The sequence below is a fragment of the Gouania willdenowi genome, chromosome 8 (assembly GCF_900634775.1).
Source record: "Gouania willdenowi chromosome 8, fGouWil2.1, whole genome shotgun sequence".
Taxonomy (NCBI): domain Eukaryota; kingdom Metazoa; phylum Chordata; class Actinopteri; order Blenniiformes; family Gobiesocidae; genus Gouania; species Gouania willdenowi.
Window position 1 is genome coordinate 2,926,351 of NC_041051.1, and position 20,549 is coordinate 2,946,899.

Consider the following 20,549-nt stretch of genomic DNA (forward strand, 5'->3'; position numbering starts at 1 on the left):
TTTAACTTCTAGGGCCAAGGATATCAGTTGTATTGCATTTAGGAATTTTTGTACGTATGTTCCAGAACTCATTAATTAATACGTCACATTCCAAAACTCATAGATTTTTCTTTTACATTTCCCTCTAGAAAACCATTGTTGTTGACATTAAATGTAGAACTCCATTGTTATTGGATAACCTACTCAAGTTCTACTCTTATTTCTAAGTTTTGACTATAGAAAGATGATAAATAGATCCTCCGATATTATTGGCCGACATTTGCCATTGAATGTAATATCTGTTGACAACGGTATGGTTTCTCTTCCATCAATATTGAAAAACTGATACGTGCTTGTTTATTTGTGGAATACATTCACATTAAAAGTAGTCTTGGTAATTTAATAGAGCGATATATAATGTGAACTAAAAAAGGTTGGCCTGGAGGGAGGAAATGTATGGTTGGATTATATCAGAAATAAAAAAAAAATAGCTGTTTGATAATAATATGATCAACATAATAATAATATCATAGCTAAGAACAAAGATCTCTCATTTTTAGGATTTGTTTTTACTGCAAAAACTGTTTGGGGAAAATAGCATTTTTAAATGGTTATTGGTTTCCAAAGGGGTAAATAATCAGTATGGTTAATAAAAACAAAAGAATCCATCTTGGTGCATCTTTAGCTTTGAACTAATCAGCTAACCATAGCTAGAAGCTAACTTAGATGTTATTCTCATTATAATTCAAAATCCCAGTTCTGGTGCAGTTGTCTTTTTAAGAATACCATTTCTCCCTGCACCAGATCCAAGCTTCATGTCTAAAGAATTTTCTTGAATCTAAAAAGTAGGTTTTCATTTATTGTGTCACTCTTACTGTGGTTTCATATTTAATGCACCCGTTCAGGAAGACGATAACCTTCTTTATCAGGGCTCGTACCAACACATAATAACCACACCTCTGTCAAATATTCGCCTCTGGATGATACCTGTGCTTTAATTTGGTTTTGTTTTGTTTGCCTTCTGGGGATAAGAATAAAAAAAAAAAAAAGCCAGCATGATTTCAACCAAGCCGGTATGAGCAATGGTCTTTTTTGTTTTGCTCAAATTCCTTAAAGCAGGGCTGCATAATGCATCAGTGAAGGCTGATGGTTTGGATTCTCAGCCCATTTAAACATAGACATGTAAAGATAAAGAATGTACAGACAGGAGGCCATGACGGGGGTGTCTGCAGAGGGTGAGACAGAGGGGGATGTGAGTTAGGGATGGTGGCAAAGCATTTGCATAAAGGGCAGGGCAGTATGCCCAATGGTGGGAAAGGTTGGCATGAGGCCTTTCAGACTGGCAGACAGAGAAAGAGAAGGGAGGTGTAGTCAATAGTACATCCCTTGTTTCGGCTAGAGGAGGTTCCTTGCTGTTGGCAGGAGAGCCGGTGAAATCTCTACTTTGATTGTCTGCTAGATTGCCCCTTTATTTGCCTGATTGCAAAGCATTCAACACTGTATTAGTCGTGGGCCTTACTTTCCTGGAGCCGTTATTTTGGAGAGACTTCCTCAGTCCTGGCCTGCTCCATGACCGTCGCCACACACACGTCTGTGAGTTTAGATTGTGTGCAGTCGGGCAAAGTTTTCCGACCTGTGCCTTCGTTCAGAGCTCCACCCGCTAAGGTTAACGACATTGTTGATTCAGCTTGATGCCATATTCAGGAGCTATTTCAAAGATAAATACAGGCGGGAAGACGACGGCGAGAATGTGTGTGTGCGTGTGTGCGCGCGCGTGTCTTACCTTCTGTTTCTCAGAGCCACAACACTGCTGTTCCCGCCGTGCCGGCTGTGGTTTTGGTCATGTGATCGCAGCATTTTGTGTAAGGGACGTTCATTTGTGGGCATCTTATTTCTGTCTAACGTCCGTATTCACACACACGGCCTCATCGCCGGCTGCTCGTAGTGGCCGTTTGGAAGTTTAAAAAAACATAAACCTTTAATAAGCCTTTTAGTTCATGGAAGTCTTTGTCTGACTGCTACATTTTGCTCAGACACCTGTAGAGCATAATGATTAAATAAATGAGTGATAACACACATTTAAAAAAATCTAATTTTGTAAATAAGTGAATGAAACATATTTAGTGCCTCCTGCATAGATTTATTTCTATATTTGGGACCAACACTGACCCTTGTATTGTTCTTATCAACATTATTATGATTATAATTTTTAACTAGAAGTAAACATTCTTCTTTTGTTAATTTTCCACTTGCTCTCTCTTTCAAGTACCCCTGGTAGTGCCATCGCGTACCCCTAGGGGTACACGTACCCCCATTTGAGAAACACTGCAAAGTATTCATCAGAATAAACTGATTGGGATGTGGCTTTATGTATTATTGCTGCATTATTATTGATTTTTCTTTACGTTCCAGGAACAATGCCACAGTGGAACTCACACAGAGATTATGAAAATGTTTTCTTATGACTCGTGCGAGCATTATGACAACTTTGAGATGTTGTATCAAATTAGACAAACAAAGAACATTTTACATGAAGCTGCGTTCTGTCTAAAGAGTCTATTGTTGTTCATTAGCAACATGCTGTATCTGACTAATAATGACTAGTATCAGTGTTTATATTTAAAAAATAATGCAAATGTAAAGAAACAATCCTGGACTAATATTTATTTAATACTAATCATATTTAAATACATTTTTACGAATGATATATTATATTTAACAATCTATTTTGCAAATATTTTGCTTTTTTTTTTCTTCTTATTCATTGTTATTGACAAACATATAAATTTGGGTCAGTAGACTGAAATTTTCCACGTAGCAACGTACAATATTATCAGTTAATATGAAAATTAACATTATGTATTGTGCTATTAAACAAACATTATATTAATAATATTTTCTAATGATATGTACCTTTAAGACTCTGAAATGCTGATGCTAAAAACAATAAAAAACTAATATTACTGTAGTTAAACCTGAAGCAAAGACTGCAATGTCATTTTTTTTCATTCATTTTCCCATTTGCATTAATAATCGATCCTTTATTTTTTTTACAGATATCTCTGATAAAGTTGGAAGGAGAAGTAGGAAAGATCATCCTTTATTATTATTATTATTATTATTATTATTATTATTATTATTATTATTATTATTATTATTATCATTATTATTATTATTATTATTATTATTATTAATAATAATTCCCTTTCAGGATATTTCTCTGGAGCAAATTTACACACATTACAAACTGTTAGTGTTATAAGGGATAATGTAATTTATATTATAATTTAGTTTTGGAATTTATTCCAAAAGAAAGAATAAATAAATAGATGTTAGGATCTACCATGTATTTTAATGATGTTTGTGCAGTTCTGCTTTACAGGTTAGAATATGTAAATGAGCAGTTTGGAACATGACACATACACATCAGCTTGGCTTATCTAACGTACGCTGTGGTCACAAACAGGGTTCTAGGTTTTTTTGGGGACCATATGCACGCCGTGTGTTTGCAGTTAGTTTTCCTCTGCGGTCGTTCTCCGTGTTTTCACCAGAGCTGCCAAAACGAACTGAAGACGTGACATTTACAATCAAACCAAGCCCACATTTTATTTCCCTAACGTTTTCTGTGAACGTTACAACCCTTAGAGGTGATCTGAAGAGATTTCCCTCCTTTTATTCAAAAAGTGTTTTTTGTTGTTTCTAAACAGAATCCATTAAAAACAAACTTGAACTCATGCTGATGCTTTGCTCAGATTGAACAAACATTGTCCTTCATTGAAACATGATTTGCCTTTAAAAGTCTGTTCTAAATATAAGATTTTACAGCTTAATGTATGAAAGCTAAACAGGCTGATGACTTACAGTATGACTGCCTAGTTCTATGGGCGTTTTGTTATTTTTAGGCAGTGGATATCCATACAGTTACAATATACCAACATTCTATCTGTATGCAGCGCCCCCATTGGCCAGTTTAGGTCACGTGACTAAGACTAAATCTAACCGTAAACCTAACCCTAAACATTGTTGTGATATAGGGTTATAACCCAACACTAACCCTAAGACGCTACGTACTTGTACTTCGGTAAACGTACCAATTAGGGATCGACCAATATGGGTATTTTAGGGCTGATGCCCTAAAAACAGATGATGTAGAACAAGTAAAAAATATTTATTCTCTCTGTAAATAATCTGCAAACACAGCAGCCTGCATCGGCCGATGCCGATAGACATAAAAAACGCAAAAATCAACCGATAATATCGGCCGGCCGATATATCGGTCTATCACACGTACCGATCACACGTACGGGGTGTCCGTATGGAAACCGTACAAATAGACACTTTCTTATTTTTATCTGCAGAAATAACACTTCTTCAATCATCAGATCCCACTTTTGAATACAGATCATTAACTAAAGAAATAAAGAAATAGTTATATTAACAAATACATAGATAAGTAAATATGTAAATGAATAAGTATATCAACAAATTGATAATTAAATAAATGAATAATTCATTTGGAAGGAAAAGAAAATTTTCAGCTTGAGCAGTTTCACAATCTCGTCCCTATTTTCTCATCATCTGGGATTTAATCCTTTTTTATTTTACCTGCTGTGAGAAAAGAGCCTCTCATCATCTGGACGACTGGCTTTATTTCTACTTTGACTTGTTTTCTTGTTGAATCTTTTTTTTTTTAACTTGATCTGCTTTAAACCATCTGAGAATTACTTTTCACATTGATACGTACTTTAATTTAGATTATATATTTTTATAAATAGAGATGGTCGATATTATCGGCCCACCGATATTATCAACTGATATTTGCCATAAAATCTGATATCTATTAACATTGGTATCAGGTTTTTCCACCAATATTAAAAAAAACACTGTGTTGTTCGAGACCACATATTAAAAACAAATATGGCTCTTTTTAAATTACTGCAGTTGTATGTGTCTAGATGTAGGGTTGGGCAATATCAGCATATGGGTTATTTGTTTGTCCTTTAATGGCAGAATGAGCGAATGTTCCCACTCTGTTTTTATTTTTATAGCATCACTTCTTTGTGACGTGTGAAGGGAGTGCTTGTGCTGTCAACCGGGTGCACCTTGCCATGGGTGGGATCATGACTCACAAAGAGGAGAATGAATTGTAGCGTTGATAAATCAGAAGGACGTTTCCGTGCGGTCAGAGTTTACTTTCAGCGGTGGATTGTGTGTGTGTTGTGTTCCTCTAAGTGTGTGTGAAAGGCTAACTTTCAAACTCGTCTCTTTGAAGAAGAGGAGCAGAGCCCTGCAGCGTCACATCACAACAAGTTCACACATGAACCTGCTCTTTTTTCCTTTGGGGCCACGCTGAAATTAAATTCAGAATTGCACAGAGATCTTTTCATTAGAGCGGATCTGGTGGAACATCATGCTAATAAATCAATGTGCATGTAATTTCCTGTGATATACAGTATGTCAACCAAACCGTGGTGGAGATTAAAGATTAGGTGCTGTATAGCTAAAGCTAGTGTTTACCGGCTGTTTAATTTCTATTAATATTTTTCTTCTCGTGTGATGAAAAGTAATAAAAATATAAGACTTTCCGTCAAAGCAGAAAAGGATCAAACAGGGAACATTTGCTGAATGCTTTTCTTTGTCGCAGGCTCGCTGCATGGTGTTTGTTGATTACTGAGCTGGTTTTTACCAGAGTGAAAATTGAACACCCACCAACTGCCAAATGCTGTTAAAACCTGGCTGTGGTTTGTACGTTTGTGGCAGCATTCGTGATTGTGCATTGATGCACATGTAGGATACAACCTGGAAGTATTTCAGTGTTGTTTTAAACTGGCTGGATAGTTTAGATGATGAACTGTGATTCTTAAAAAAACCCAAACAGCAATGAAAGGAGCATCATGTCAGAGTGGTCAGTGGTAAACGCACGCAGCACTCGTCTGTTGGCTGCAGACGGAACAAGAAAAGCCTCACTATTAGCTGGTGCTGACTCGGCCTGTTCCTGCATGGCCACGTACGCACGCACACACACACACCACACACACACCACACACGCACATTCTTCATACGCAGCAATAGCTGCATAATAAAAGGAAATATAGTTATGAAAACTCTTTAAAGTGTGATCAATGTTACATTCATTTAGTCCAAATATATCTGAAGCTTTTTGTCTTGTGTTAACCCCTCCTCATGCATAAACACATATTGTTTTATCAATGCTTTACAGACTGTCCAAAAAGTCTTGCTTGGTATTAGGGTGTAGTCCATACATGGGCAACTGGTGGCCCTCGGTCTAATTTTGCACAGCCCCCTTAAAGTAAACGCACAAAATGACTCGATAAACACTGAAAATGAAAAACAAAATTTAGGCCAAAAACACAGAAGACCACCACATAAAAAAAAAAAAAAGTATACAAAACGACACAAAAAATGACTCCTGAAAAACAAAATGACGCATAAACACAAATTGACTCCAAAACTACACAAAATGAGAGGAAAGCATACAACAAAACAACAACAAAAAATACACAAATTGATTCTAAAAACACAAACAAATGACAGAAAAAAATACTTCAAAAACACAACAGTAAAAATAATACCCAACAAAAATACATAAAGATGACATTAGATGATTACAAAAACACACAAAATTCATAGTTTTTTATTGTTCAGATTGGTCAGTATTCTAAATTTTGACATGAATGTTGAAAGCGTGGACCTCAGATCTGACGGTCACATTTTTGAGGCCACGCTGTAATAAAATGGCCTGTTTCTGGTGTTAACCTGGCTTTAAATATGTCAATAGCTACTGAAGGCAACAAACATTCCTAAACAGAAGGAATCCAACAAAGTCTTGGTATTAAATCTATTTTTAAAGGTCAAACACTGAAAACAAATATTACTTATCAATTTTACACATGCTGCAAAAGGTGTCCACAGTGTTTGACTCACACCCATTGGAGCCTCAGACATAGGCAGTCAAGGAGGCCCTCAAGGTAAACCCACAAAAAGGCAGAAAAATACACAAAATGACAGCAAATGTGCACAAAAAACGTGAAAAAATACAAATTGACCACAGAAATAGACAAAATACCTCCAATAGCACACAAAATGACAACAAAAAAAACACAAAAACGACAAAATAAAATGTACAAATTGACAACAAAAGCACACTGACATTAATTATTCTAAATGCTGATATGAATGTTGATATTGTGACCTTTGAATAAAACATATAGCATTAAAAATGTGACAATGAGAATAGTCGACACATCAATACCAACCCGTCCCGTCACACTATATTATACAACAACAGGGTGCAGTGAGTCAACAACAAATTCAGTTTGATGTTAATTATGTTTTATTTCCTTTTTATTTGCTTTGATTTAATGTTATTACTGAAGTAATAATATCCCCAAATCATGCTAAAAATGCCAAAGAGAATAAATAAAACTAATTTCAAATAATCACATTTTTTTATGCTTCAGAAGTGCTTAACGCTCAACTGCTGCTGAATCAGATTGATGGTGACAACGAGAGATTTTGCACCAGATGTGACATCACACGAGGCCTTTGGATGTTACATTTAAACTAGTGGCAACTAAATACATAAATATAGCGTTAGGGAAATTCCACATTTTGTGGGTTGATAATTTTTTCCTTGCTTGTCTATGATATTCCTCTTCCTGGAGAGCCTCTGTCCTGCATGTCTCTGTAAGCACACTCTACGCAGCCTGAGGAGCTCTCAGGGGTCCGAGAGCAGCTCTTTGTCTGTAATTGTCCAAACCTGAGGAAATCAGAATGTTTGTGAATGAAACTATAGATGTTTACCTCGGACAGTTTTAGGTGAAAGTGAGGTGAGGGCTGGAGCACATGGTCCTGATTTTCTAAAATAGAGTGAAATTACATAGATGAGCTACAGGAGGCAATGCTAACAGCTGAAGCCAAGGATTAATCACAGCCCAACGGCCTTAGATTTACATTTGCCAGTGCTCTGATTTGTTCTGGCTGCAGGACTTTAACTCACTTTTACCTCCTTTTTTTTTTTTTTTTTTGTCTCTCTCTCTTTCTTTGTTATTGAGTGAATTTAACTTAATGTAGTTTAGGAAAAGGGTTAGAAAATGATATATATATATATATATATATCTCACTGTGTGTGTATGTGTTTAATTTTTATATTCCTTAGGGTTAAAGGATTTTTATTAAATCATTTATAGTATTTAAAGGATTATATGATGATAATAATGATGATTTGACTATTGTAGATGATGAACTCTATTAAAATGAGGCTGATGACGTCCTGTTTTCGGTATTTTTCCACCTCTAAAAGCCTTTTCTCTCCGACTGAAAGAGTTAATCTGAAGTTGGCAGCCACTGCTCCAGTCTCGGTCAGACGTGCAGAGAATCAGAAATAAAAGGAGGTTAAAGAAATCATTTAGTGCGCGTTCCCGCTGTAGCTAAACGCCTTATTTTACAGTGTGGGGAAATAAAGCAGAAGAAAACTGTTCCACTTTAAATTATGAATTTCATTTCAACGTGTGCGGTTTGAATTTTTCATTTTTAAGAAACGGCCTCAGTTTGAATGCACGTGGACAGGTTTGACTGGACACAGAGCATTTTAAACACATCTATTGTTTTAGGCTCTAGATATTATATATTCACTGCAGCGCTACCTCAACACTTATAACTTTAAATTATACCTCTCCGTTTTTATCATCTCACATTGTCTCTAGATAATGTCTTTTTTCCTTCTTCCCATAATCATCCAATTTTAGCCAATTACGAATGCATAAAATATGAATGAAATAAATGAGGTGACTGCAACTTTTGATTATAAACTCATGACCTTTATTAAAAAAAAAAAAAGAAGAATAAAAATATTTGTATATTAAACCCGGTGGAAAAAGAAAATGCGTGTTAAACACAGAGAGGATCTGATTAGTTCATTGAAGTAGTTTCACTTTTAATTACCAACAAAAGCACACAATATGTATCAGTTTTCTCCAAGACCAAATAAAGATATTTATTAACACTATTTTTAACAACAGTGGACATGTTTGGCTCTAATGAACGTTAACGTGGTGCGTTCACGGACGGAACATGAACATTGGCGGAACAGGCCTGAGATGCGTCTTTTTTTCCTCCTCGTTTTCTTTATTAAAAAAAACACACACACACACACACCCGCACGCGCTGAAAATAAACGTGACATGACGGTTAGTGTTTTTCCTCTTGTGTGAGTTTTTTTGTCAGTGATTTTCTGCTCAGCTTTAGGAGAAACGGCTTGAAAAGCTCCTCGTAGTGAAATTCCTCTGACGCGTAAATGCTGGTTTATTTGCATTTTTGGCACACACACACACACACACACACACACACACACACACACACACACACACACACACACGCACACACACACACACACACAGCTTCTTTGTTGTGATAAAAGCATGTGAACATGTGGAGGTTTGCAGCGTCACCTGATGATGCATTTATTGGGGTTTATATTGATCAGTAATACATGTGGTGAAGGTGAACAGTCAGACTGATGTTCCACCATCGTACAGTAACACTATAGTTGTTTCTTTTAAACAATGACTTGGATCTGGTCTTTATTTTTGGGCGTCATTAAAAATGACTGTAAATGACTGTGTGACTCTTTCCTGTAGTTGATTGGCTTAAATTTGTTATTTATGACTTGTTTTATTTTCATACAGTCATTTTAAGGTTCACCATATTGTATACACACATTTATCAAAGCACCTGATTTAAAGTTTGGGGGAAATGTCTGATTTGAAGAAAAATGGGTAAAAAAAAAAAAAAAAAAAAGATTATAAAAGATGACAGATCTTCACTGCATGTGAAAACGAATAGGGAACAGAAATACCAGCACTTGGAAATCACTCCATTCCCTCATTGTTCTTCAGTTCTCCATAAAACAATTTAATCATAAAAAGAATCATCCCAATAACTACTATAAAACTTTAGATGCATAATAAATGTATAATACACACTGCATTTTATCTTATTATTAAGATCTATAGTAGGTAAGCACTGAGCTGTAGTTGTTTCTTCATCCTTTAAAGCTGTGCCCTAGAAATCAGCAGAAATCATCACTCGTTTTCAGAGACGAGTCACCTGCAGATTTATTTGTCCCATCATAGTTTATTTTTAGTGATTTCCTGTTATTTAAATGTCTATAAATTCCATGTTATTCAATGCAACTGAACATGGGTAAGGTAAGAAAAGTCACGGTGCTCCTATAATTAACACCAGCTGGGTAACTGAGAACCTTCAACGCACTGTTTAGATGGTTTCGTTTTCCTAAAGAAGAGCTTGCCATCTCTGCATGGTTGAAGAATAGAAATAGATGTTTGTATTGAATGTAGTAAGCTGGGAAATAATATGTGTGAAGGCCGACTTGTAGGCTACGCCACATGTTTACGGTGGAAATGTCGAGATAAGGTCTTAATATGGAGATTTTTGGTTGGTTGAAAATATCAAATCATTCTTTCGAGTGGTTCATACTTTATGGATGTAAATGTTTGCACGCTTCGCATGTGTCAAGCTCTGAGAAATTATTTGATGAAAAGTTTGTGCGGTCTTTTGACATATTTTATGCTAATATAAACCTGCTAATTTTTTAGCTCTGAGTCTTTACAGTAGTAATTGAAAACAAACGTGAGTAATCTACTAATTTCCTACATGTAGCGTCGGGAGTCGTTGGTAAGTGTTTAGTGTGTACTTTGTGGAACGTTTTAACCATTTTTTTGGTCAGTGGTTTGATTGTAGAAGGATGTGTTTAGCAGTGAGCAGCGTGTCTGCAGAGCAGGTGCTGAATGACTCGCTCCATGACAAAGCAACGTGGCAGTCACTGTGAGACCCAACTGCCCCTCAGGACGTGGAAGAAAGGCGCCATGGTGGGAGTGTGGGTAGTCGGTGAACGTCTTCGCTGATGGCTTTAGAAACAGCTGAGACAAACTGGTCCACGCTCTTAATTGTTTGGAAGTGTGTGTGTGCGTGTGTGCGTGAGGACGATGTCTGCCCTGGGTTTGTTTCGTCCTCTTTGTTTGCAGTTGCTGGTCGGTTGGGTCTGTAGGGATTCTGAAGCCATGCTCTCTCTGTGCCATCCTCTGCCAAGGTGGCATTATGCAAGTGACGGGTAGCAGGAGATGGTGGGGGGGGGGTCATAGTGAAGATGGAGGCAGGCTGAGGAGCTGATGGGGGAGGATCGCTCGGTGCAGAGGACTCGCTCTCCCTGAACTTTGCCTCCTGTGTCAGAGACAAACTTGTCGATTTGGCAAATTGTGGGGCGTCGGTCAAGGCTATGTTCTCATAGCCACCCACCTGCTCTCTCTCTTGTGTCTCTCTCATTACCACCATCCCCCCTTCCTCACCCTCCACCCTCCTCTCCTCTCCCCTTCTCTCTCCTCTTTCTCTTTTCCCTCCCTTTCAGCTCTTGAAGCGAATGCATTGGCTGGGCTACAGGCGACTCGTTGCCAAATAGGTGGGCCCTGTACTCGCGCTGGCAGAGGCTCAAGCAATGGTTAGGGAAAGAGCGCGGAGAGGACGAGAGACGACGAGCGAGGAACAGAAAGACGAGGAGAGAGAGAGAGTTGGAGGGAAAAAGGGGGAAAAAAGAAGCGGCACTCGGCTTTGCCAGCGGTCGTATGCGCTTGTCCAACATTGATTCGGCGCTCTGTTTTTTTCCTCCCTGTTCTGCTCTCTCTGCCCCCCCCATCTGTGTGTGTGTGTGTGTGTGTGGTGTGTGTGTGTGTGTGTGTGATAGACTCTTGCGCCGGGCCAGGAGATCAGAAGACACCACCATCATTCACACTTGCCCAAGGACTTTTTTTTTTTTTCTTTCATTTTTTTAGCCAGAGATTTTTTTTTTTTTTTTGAAAATTTTGACAAGGCAGGGGGAGTGTTTATTTCACTCCTTTTGTTGAAGTTTAATATTTTATTTTGTGTATATCCCTGCCATTCACATTTTCTTAAAGTTAATTTAAAAAAAATAAAAATTGGCACTTTTTCCGCTAATGAAGTTTTGGCTCTAGTCCCACTGCAGGCGGTTTCCTCCTTCTCTAAAACCGAGGGTGTTTTTCCTTTAAACTTCAGCCCACTTTTTTTAGGTTTCTTTCTCTCTCTCTTTTCTTTTTTTGGTACAATCCCATTCAATTTTTTTTGTCAGCCGCTAACTCTCCACCCTCTGCCAACCAAACCAGTGCTTGCTTTACATTGGGGAGCGCGGGAGGAGGAAAAAAAATCGGTGCAGGAGATTTTTTTTTCCACTTTAAACACGGTGCCAAATTTATGATGAGAGTGCAAAATGGTAACTACCAGGCCGTCTGTCTTCCTCTAGCAGTGTGTGGTTTTCTGTGGTGATTTCTGTCTGCTTTCAGTTGGTTGTGGAAATGATGTGAGTCTGGTTGGAGCTCCCTTTTTTGCTTGGTCTTTAGAGCAACAGCTAGGAAATGGTATGGCTGATCTGTTAGCGGCACATTTAGACACTGGGCTAGTGGCGGCAAAGCTTGGAGGTTGTGGTGGTGAGCGACCGGTGCGTGGCAACCCTGGCACAGGAGCGCTGTGGCAAGATCTGGGCTTTGTTGCCCAGAGATATGTAGTGAAGGTATTTTGGTACACCAGATTAACTTCTTTTTACAGCAGAAAAGCGGGAGCACAACTTGGCTCAGTGATTTGAATTTTCTCATGCATTTTCTTTTATGTATTTGTATTTTTTTAACATTTTTTGACTTTTGCATCATGCTTAATTTGACTGTTTTTGCTGCACGTTTGCACGAGTTTTATGTTATCATTTTATGTTTGAGAAAACAAAACAATTTTCAATTAAATACTGAATATTTATTTTAATTGTGTTCATATTAAAACATTGTGGTATTTTGTTGACCCATATTTCATAACAATATCAGAGATAACATTTTTTACCGTATTGCTATAGACTTCCTGCCTATTTTCAAAATTTCAAGCCTGTCTTTTTTCTTCCTCCCTCAGGATGAATTTCATCCCTTCATTGAGGCCCTCCTCCCCCATGTCCGTGCCTTCTCCTACACCTGGTTTAACCTGCAGGCCCGCAAGCGCAAGTATTTCAAGAAGCACGAAAAGAGGATGACCAAGGATGAAGAGCGCGCCGTCAAGGACGAGCTGCTGGGGGAAAAGCCTGAGATCAAGCAGAAGTGGGCCTCGCGCCTGCTGGCCAAGCTGCGCAAAGACATCCGGCCCGAGTTCCGCGAAGACTTTGTGCTCACCATTACAGGCAAGAAGCCGCCCTGCTGCGTGCTGTCCAACCCCGACCAGAAGGGCAAGATCCGCCGCATCGACTGCCTCAGACAGGCCGACAAGGTTTGGCGACTGGACCTGGTCATGGTCATCCTGTTCAAAGGCAGCCCCCTGGAGAGCACGGACGGCGAGCGGCTGGTCAAGTCGCCTCAGTGTTCCAACCACGGCCTGTGTGTCCAGCCGCACCACATCGGGGTGACTGTCAAGGAGCTGGATCTCTACCTGGCCTACTTCGTCCACACGCCAGGTATGTGACACACTCAAGCCCCTGTTTTCTGCCTCTCTCAGTACACACACACACACACACACACACACACACACACACACACACACACACACACACACACACACTAATTAGACCAGCTTTCTCAAATCTCTGTGTACATAGCTGAGCCAATAGCTACTTTTGATAAATCCAGTAAGGACTGAGATAAGAGCCACATCTTGACATTTAAAGGGACAGTCTGCGCTGTGTAATCCCCCCCCCCCCCAAAAAAAAAAAAAAAAAAAGAATTTGCCATGAGACGTTTCTCTCTGGTTTACAGAGATTCAGAGTGTTTGACAGTCGGGCTTAAAACCTGTATTTACCTACAGATATGTTTGCCTCGATACATTTGTTCAAGTATTTGTGTGCAAATTTGCCTAAATCCAAATGTTCATGTTCAGCAGTGCCATCTGTAAACAAAAGCGTCTGCAAACCTGCTTTATCTGTGTGTGTGTGTGCGTGTGTTACGTGCAGGCGAGTGTGTGACAGAAGTGGGTTGTCATGTGTCTGTAATCCGTGAGTATGTTTTTGTGAGATTGGTGTGTGTGCGTGTGTGTGAAGTGACAGCTGGCCCAGTCCCAGGTACTTTTCAAGAGGCAGTGATGGTCTGCCTGTCTGTAGCTTCAGCCCCCAACACACACACACACACACACACACACACACACACACACAAGCTCCAAACAGCCAAGCGCGCTGCTCCGCTTCTTCACAAGTTGTTTGTGTTTATGGGTTGTTTTCATTTTTCTAAATTCACCACATGTGTTTCCTTCTGTGACCCCGAACCTTAAAAATAGAGGTGGTGAAAATATGCATGTGTGATGCGTACACAAACCCACACGCATTCTTCTGTGAGGGCAGCCATCCACACTGTGAAACATAATAAGCTGGTTCTTCTCCCTGACAGGAAAATGTGTTTTTAACGTCCTTTCATACTCCTCTGTACGATCACTAACGCATTTCTGGATTACCAGCATAGCAATAATTTTACTATTTAATATATGCACACAAATTTAATATTCCATTTTATGAAAATGAGCAAAACAAAAGTTGACTAAAGAGGGAAATATCATGTATAAACATGATATATTTTGATACATGTACTTCTTATACTAGAGCTCAGAAAAACCCTGGAGCTAGAGTAAGTCTCTATTTAGTGCTTCAAAAATAGTTTTTAATTTATCTTCATAGCTCTTGTTGTATCTGTTACAACATAGACATATTTGTCCTTAAGGTTGGAGCAAAAACCCCCCAAAAAAAGCGTTTATGAAAAAACAGTGTGATGGTGGGATTAGTGGGTCAGAGACAAAAGTATCCATGTCCTGATGCTCAATGAGCTGCTGTAGTTTTAAACCAGTGGTCATAATGTAGTGGCTGATTAGTTGGAATGCTGTTTAATTTAATAACGATTTTCTTGAAGAGCTATAAATCAGTGAAATGAGTTGAAAATGTTTCCCAGTAAAACCTCGCCTACAGGAAATATGAACTTTATATTGAATTATACTGAAAGAATGACTGACGACGTTTATTTATCAGTACAATGTACACAGAACAGACAGAAATATAATAGATTCTCCTGCTTCAGTCAAACGTTCTCATGTGTTTGACTGGGTAAGAAAATGCCATGGCTGCGTTTCACACTTGGTTTAGAAGCCGTTTAATGTGTCACCAGCAGAAACACAGAGAAGTACCGTGTTTAAGCTTGTGCTCAAAACAAATCTCTTTTAATTTGTTTTCTATTTATGTGTTGAAATATTGAACCAGTGAAGTGCAGGATGTAGTGATGCGGTTCTATGGAGCATGTAATAAAGATTTTGGTTATCACATTAATTTGCATTAATTTCACTTTTCTTCTACTTGTTCAGGTCAGTTTTAATGTGACAAAACTAGCCCTGAAATGAAGCCTTTACATTCACACAATATAACTTCACTAAAACATACAGTAAATACATGATGCACTAATGTTTTTACATTTTAAGATCTACTGCCTGACTTTTAAAGTTTACAAAGAGGGGTGTTTGTTTTGAGCTGTTCTAAATGTGCTGCTACTTCTGGAGCCTCTGAAGCACCTGGCACATAAATACAGTGGCAGTGTTGAGAAATGGCTGAAAATGGCACATGAGCTGCATTATTTTGAGAGGAGGCGACTGAGGGGGAGGTTAAGCAGAGTTTACCATGGAGAGACAGACGGGCTGTGGCTCTGTCCTAACCTTTGGGGGTGGCAGCATTTCATTTTTATTCTTAGTTGTCCCCCCTCCCTCACCCACCCTCATTCCAGGGTGTCTTCTGCGGAAGCTATCAGTTGCCAGAGCCCTGATGATTGGAGCACAGCCTCGTGTGTGTCTGCCCACCCCTCCTCTGACTTACGCGTTTGCTGATCTCTTTCGTCACTTTGGCCAGCTGCAGGCGAGGAGGCTACGCTTCAGACATGACGGTAGATAACACCTCCCACTTCTGACCCCAACTACTGCTGCAGCTCCACATTTCTCCCTACGCTTAGGCCCGCCTAATGGTGGGACGGTGAGGATAGCAGATCAGACCAAAGCTGTAGATTATCTGCAGCTTTTTTTAAAAAAAAAGAAAGTCTTTCCGATCCAAACATACTGTACACTCCTGGATATGCAGCATGATGTAACCAAAGTCCATAGTGGATTGCTGTTCTCTCCCTGCTGGTGATACAAAATACCAACTAAAGGATGTGGAAAAGAGGGGAAAAGATAAAACACGTCTGACCAAATAAAAATCCACCTCATTAATAAAGAATTGTGCTGCTTGGGTCTCCGTTGGGCCTTGATCCACCTCGGAGAGACCCAGCCTTGGGCTGCAGTTCCACCATTAGTCAGGTTGTATCCAGGGCCGCCTCATACGTTTCTCATTACTGTTGTGATAAAAAGCTGTTTGGCTAAGGACAGGCCTTTCCCTCCAAGCTGGGGAGAGACGCAGAGAAAGAAGCTCGTCCTGTGTGAGGCTGTGCACGTGTTGGTGCCAGACGACAGTGTATCTTGGTGCTGCTGCGGTGTGACCACCGACCAAAGATGTTCATTTAAACATCGATGTGTTGTGCGCATCGTAACAAACCACCACGAGAGTCGTTTTTATTAGAGACGGACAAAGGGAATTGACTCAGAGACAAACAACCAGACTGAAAGCCTTAATGCCTTATGCTAATCCATCAAACACATTTTTATCTGCTTTGGTCAATATCCTGAGCATCAAAAGGAGGGAACGCTATCAGATGTGGTTATATAATGAAGAAAAAAAACAAACAGGACGGAGTGGGATTGTTGTCAGGCTATTATTGGAGTCCAGAGGTCGTACATAGTGTAGTTAATGCCCAAACTCTCGTGTTTTCTTAAAGGAGAAAAAGAAGGAAGGCCTGATAATCATAAGGAGAAAAAAAAGCTGTGTCTACTCTTTTGGCTGAGATTTCTGGACGCAGAGCCGGTTTGTGCTCCAGTGTTCTGGCAGCGCTCCGAAGCCCGGGCCGACGGGGAAACAAGAGCACGTCGGCGCAGAGGGAGCAACATTCATCTAGTGTGAAAATCACAGCCAGTCCGACACGTTGAACGGAAACTTTCCTCCACTTTGTTTTCGTTTGAAATAATGTGTCTAATAAAGTTTGAGCCTCTGGGATGGCGTCGGTGACACTCGTGCTGGGTGACGGGGCCAACGGCGGCCTGTGCTTGGCTCTGAGCACCATGTTATGTCTTTGTATTTTACACACAAAATAAAAAAGAACAGTGGAGTGTGTGGAGTGTAAGGAATCACTGGTAAATGGATGGTTCCAGTATGATTGTGCTTCCAATGAATTGTTTAAAAAAAGTCCCAGGAATAGACACGGAGCCCCGTACTCTGACCTGCTTTAACCGTCTCCTTGGTTTCTGAGCAGTTCTCTCAGCTTGATCCTGGGCCAGCCTGCTTCATACTCACCATAATTATCCAGTTTAGTGAATGATGCAAAGAAAAGATACACAAAAGAGGGAGTGAGTGAGTGAATGAGATCGAATGTATAAAGGTTACGTTTGAGCTTTGCAAATAGAAAAATTCCTGTGGCAGAAAGCACACGCGGTACACAAGTCGCTTTATTCCTTAATTTCACTGTACAATGATTTCTAATTATTTTACTATAATTAAGGGTAATAAATAAATGTTATAGAGCCTCTTAAGCTGAACTGCTTAGCTCAGTTGTATATCTTTCAAGGAATTCATTTAAATTATGAAAGGATTTAGTCAAATACCGTTCAATTAAATGAAACCAAAAATGTGCTCACCTTTTACATGTGCATTTTCTTCTACTGGGTTAGTTTGAGCTTTTTACCTTTTAAATCCACAACGACCAGCGCTCTTTTTTTTTTTTTTTCCACTTCTTCTTCTTCTTCTTCTTCCCTGTACCGGCGCCAGACCTGAGTTCTGTCCGTCTCTTAAAAACATATTTGGGCGAAGGGTGTCTTGGCTTTCAGAGGAGAGGAGCGTTCTCTGGGCCAGACCTCGATCCCTCCACCTCTCAGTCCTGAGAACCAGAGCCTGCCAGGAATGCCTCTTTCCTCTGTGCACGTCTACGTGGATGTGTCTTTATCTAAATGTAATGTAAAAGGAAAGAAATGAGCTTTAAAAAGTGAATTCACTCCTCCATTTTTTTTGCTAATAATTGTCTGTCTGCATTGGTGAGATGATTTTGAGCGCTGATATAAAGTGAATGAAAAGCGTAGAATACAGATAATACAAAATGCCATGCTGGAAACAAAGGGGGAGGGAGAGCAGATATTCAGGCTGGTTGGCAGCGTTTGGCACCCAAAACTGAGCTCTGTTCAGGACGTGCCAGCTTTTCAAACCGACACACAGCCTCTGCCAACTTCTCCTCTTCTGATCCCTTCCTTTCTCCCCCGTTTTAACATTTTCCCCTCGTAGACTTGTTCTTTGCTCAACATTTCACCCTTCTGCATGTCCCCTGAACCGCCACCACCACCATCACCCACTCCTGTGCACCCGCCCTTAGTGAAAAGAAAGGCTTTTGGATTTTGTAGTGCACCGGTTCTCTCTCTTTTCTTTTTTTTTCCATCGTGTCATGGTGCTTCTCTGGATTCAGGTCCAAAACAAAATGGAGAATAAAGGGCGGCTTCCTCTCCAATCAGAGCACAGAGTGATCCCACATGTGGATGGAAAAAATGTCACCGACAAATTTACCGTGGTGAATGATTGCCGTTTTTTATAGTGCCTTTAAAAATATTTTTGATCCTTGCAGACGGAGCTGGAAATTTGTAGTCGGGATTAAAGATCTGATGGATTTAAAGGAAATGGAGAACATGCAAGGGGGATCTGGGACAGAGACCTGGGCCCCCTTCCTCCTGACTGATGGGAGTAAGCGTTAAACGGTGGGTGTGGGGGTGGATGGAATTACTCAATAATGATCAGAAAATTAGAGCCATTATTGCAGGAGAGTAAACAGGCCTCTCTAAGTGTGAAAGAGCCCTATTCAACCAGGACCAGGAGCAGGACTCCTTTCTTCCTTTTCATGGATCCACCCATGGCCTTGAGAGCTGCGCTTTTGTTCCCTGGAATAACAGAGTGGATGTATGGGGGTCGTAGAGGTGTGGGGGGGGTACTAAGCTACCGGCTGTGAGCTGCGGACTCACTTACAACCTCGTACCAGGAGAAGTCGTGTGAAATGCAAATGATAGAAGAATGTGTAAGACATTAAAACCTACTTTTCATTGTAGTTCAGATCAGGGATGGACTGCTTTCAAAATGTGTGCGATAGTCCAGTGGTTCTCAAATGTTTTTAGTTTTGAATCCATGTACCCCCTTATGTCCGACTAAAACATTTTGCTCAGAATTCTGTGAAAAAAACCACTATAGATCATAATGATGGAATAAATGAGTGAATAAGTGAATTAAACAGTATTTAGTGTCTCCTGGATTAGTTTTATTTCTATAGTTTTTTATCATTTCCAGTCATCTCCTCCTGATGTGGGACCAACACTGACCTTTGTATTTTCAGTTCATGTTCTAATCAAGATCATTTCTATCATCATTTTGTTTTTTTGGTGTCATTTTGTGTATTTTGCTATTGTTTGTCTTTTCTTTATTATTCAGTATATTTTTCATTTATTTTGTGCGTTTTTGTTGTCGTTTTTGTTTGAATTTTTCACTCTGTGTGTGTGTTTTTGGTGTTGTTTGGTTGTTATGTTGTTTTGTATGTTTCTCTGTTATTTTTGTGTATTTTGTAGTGATCTTGTGAGTTGCTGTTAATATTTTCTACGATTATAATTGTTAACTAAGCATAAACATTATAAAACCCCATATTTTTAATTCTTTCATTTGTTAATTTTCCTCTCTCTCTCTCTCTCTCACATGTACCCCCTGTAGTGCCATCGGGTACCCCTAGGGGTACACATACCCCCATTTGGGAAACACTGATCTGAGAGCCACACAATGAACATTCATATCAGTATTATAAACAATGACCAATTTAAGCATTAATACAGAAGATAAACAACGTCATTTTGTGTTATTTAATTGCTTTGGGGGCTTCACAGAATTTGTGGCCCACGGGTCACCAGTTGTCCATGTCTTCTTCAAATCACACGGATTTATCAAGTTTATTAAAATGCAAGTTTTTAAAATGTTGAAATGAGAAAAAAACCTGTAAGAAAAAAGTCGTGTCTGAGTTTAAATAAGAATGAGTTTGTGTGATCGATAGGTGCAAAAGATGATGTTAAAGGGAGACTGAGCAGCATCAGATTTCCATGCCCTGAGGCAGGAACAGGCCGTGGTGGATGAAAGAAGCATTCAAACACTCGAGCATATGTGACATTAATTAAATTCACTTTATTATTAATCACTCCAACGTGCCATTTCTGTCATAAATCGTCGCCTCAAACATTAGAAAATCAATGTAGAAAATGAACGAGTGCCTAATAAACTAAAGGGATAGTGGTATTGGGTCATTTTGATATCAAACATTTTACTTGTTGATGATTTGAATGAGTAATTTCCTTCTGTTTTCTTTGCAAACATATGT

At 39.4% G+C, this 20,549-nt stretch overlaps 1 protein-coding gene across 1 annotated transcript in view; it reads left to right on the forward strand.

Moving 5' to 3' along the window:
• The window catches only part of nfixb (nuclear factor I/Xb), a 163,290-nt gene that overhangs the window by 22,717 nt on the left and 120,024 nt on the right, over nucleotides 1–20,549 (forward strand). The window contains 1 exon segment of the mRNA XM_028455212.1: nucleotides 12,982–13,513. Coding sequence (XP_028311013.1) covers nucleotides 12,982–13,513 — 532 coding nt within the window.